The sequence below is a fragment of the Nicotiana tomentosiformis genome, chromosome 12 (genome assembly GCF_000390325.3).
Source record: "Nicotiana tomentosiformis chromosome 12, ASM39032v3, whole genome shotgun sequence".
In the NCBI taxonomy this organism is placed as follows: Eukaryota; Viridiplantae; Streptophyta; class Magnoliopsida; order Solanales; family Solanaceae; genus Nicotiana; species Nicotiana tomentosiformis.
The window spans coordinates 69,928,131-69,930,446 of record NC_090823.1 but is presented as its reverse complement, the minus strand read 5'-3'; the positions used below and the strand labels follow the sequence as shown (position 1 = coordinate 69,930,446).

At 46.7% G+C, this 2,316-nt stretch overlaps 1 protein-coding gene across 1 annotated transcript; it reads left to right on the top strand.

The window, feature by feature from the left end:
- The first annotated feature begins 1,546 nt into the window (after window positions 1-1,546).
- On the top strand, window positions 1,547-2,053 carry LOC138902828 (uncharacterized). The gene has a single exon (XM_070190728.1). It carries the CDS (start codon window positions 1,547-1,549, stop codon window positions 2,051-2,053), a length of 507 nt encoding a protein of 168 aa, XP_070046829.1.
- The last annotated feature ends 263 nt before the right edge of the window (window positions 2,054-2,316 follow it).

Below are 2,316 nucleotides of genomic sequence, written 5' to 3'. Positions count from 1 at the left end.
ACATTTCCTCATACTGTGTGAGCACGTCAATTACTTTATTTAAAGAATAAGGGTCTGAAGATGAGAAAATTATTGTATCATCAGCATAAGATAAGTGGTTTAATGGATCAGTCCACTTTGGCATTCCAAATCCTATACATCTCTTGTCTTCAAATAGTTTATTCAGTGATCTTAATAGTACCTCCGCAGACAGAATGAACAATGCTGGAGAAAGTGGATCACCTTATTTCACGCCTCTACATGACTTGAAAAACACTGAAGCTTGTCCAGTGATTATTACTGAGTACCAATTGTTGACTATTAAGTTCCCTATCATGTTGATAAAATGCTCAGCAAATCCCATTGTCCTCAACACATGTACTAGATATTTCTAGACACCCTGTCATAAGCCTTTTGACATATCAAGCTTGATTACCATATTGGCTGGTTTCCCTCTCAACCTTATGTCAGTGAGCACCCGAGGGGTGAGATTATTCCCCTGACTACTACGCTACCTGATTCCACTACACTTGATCAGACAACACTAGTTCCTGCACCTACTGAGGGTGCAATGATCCCTCCAACTGATATTCCAGTTTCACCTTTAGCCCCAGCTTTCGGTCCCGGTGTATCTGATGGGGATCTTAGGGGAGCCATACAGATGTTGGCTCAGATAATGGCTTACCAGGCCCAGAGATCAAATGTTGTACCCACTTCTTCTAGTCAGCCAAGGGATTCTGCTAGTTCCAGGGTGAACAGATTTCTCCAGTTTTACCCTACAGTGTTCACAAGTAATGATCCTGAGGAAGATCCCCAGGATTTTATTGACGAGATGCACAAGACCCTATGAGCTATGTGTGCTACTGAGACGGAAGGAGCAGGGTTAGCCTCCTACCGCCTAAAGGGAGTGGCCTATTCTTAGTTTGAGATGTGGGAGGACTCCCGTGAAAAGGGGAGCCCTCCGACGAGGTGTAGTGAGTTTGCCGATGATTTCATTGATCATTTCTTGCCTGCCAATACTAAGGTAGGCCGTGCCACCGAGTTTGAGAGCTTGAAACAAGGTAGCATGAGTGTGTGGGAGTATCATATGAGATTCACGCGCCTGTCCAAATATGCCATCTACATGTTGCCCACTATGGATGCTAGAGTGTATCGGTTTGTGCAGGGCCTTAGCCCCTTGGTTATTAATGAGGCCGCTACAGTATTTTCTTAAGCCACAGAGACCCGCAAATTGAAGAATAGAATGGAGCGTGAAAGTAGTAGCAAGGCCCGGTCCGTGGGCAACTTTGGTGGTTCTTCTTGTGGTGGTGGTGGTAGGTTAGCATTCAGGGGAGGGTCATTAGGGCCATCCCAGTCTTTTGCTCAGTCTTCAGTCAGTGCACCGCCATCGGGGCCCAGTCAGTAGCAGGCGAGCCATTTTAGGCCAAGCCAGGGCAATAGGGGATCCTACCAGCAGGGTCGGTCTGGTGGGAGATTTCAGCAACAACAAAGGCTCTCATGCCTTAGGTGCGGGAAGATGCACTTTGGGGCCTGCTACATAGACCATCCCATATGCTACAGGTGTGGAATGAGGGGTCACATTCAGAGGGATTTTCATTCGTCTCACCAGAGCAAGGGTAGGGGTACAGCACAGCCAGCCAGTTCTGCAGCTACTACATCTGCAACATCTCCTCCAGCTCGAGGCACCCCAGCACCTACAGGGCGTGGTGCAGCTAGGGGTGGTACACAGAGTTCAAGCGGACCCAACTGTTTCTATGCTATGAGGGGTCGCCAAAGTTCAGAGGCCTCACCAGATGTTGTCATATGTATATTGACTAACCAATCCCATGATGTGTATGCTCTTATTGATTCCGGTTCCACTTTGTCCTATGTCACTCCCTATGTTGCTATGGAATTTGGGATAGAACTGGAACAGCTCCATGAGCCGTGCTCTGTATCTACTCCGGTTGGTGAGTCTATTGTGGCCGCACAGGTTTATAGGGATTGTGTTGTTACGGTACATGGTTGGGACATCATGGGCGATCTCATTGAAAAGGGGATGGTTGATTTTGATGTAATAATGGGGATGGATTAGCTTTATTCATGTCTTGCCAAGCTTGACTGTCGAATCAGGACTATTAGGTTTGAATTTTCAAATAAGTCAGTGAATGAATGGAAGGAGGATGATGTGGTGCCGAAAGGGTAGGTTTATTACATACCTTAAGGCCACAAAGATGATTAAAAAAGGGTGTATCTACCATTTGGCCCGAGTTACGGACACTGATGCTGAGGCGCCTACACTTGCGTCTGTACGTGTTGTGAATGAATTTTTGGAGGTCTTTCCGAATGAGCTCCCTA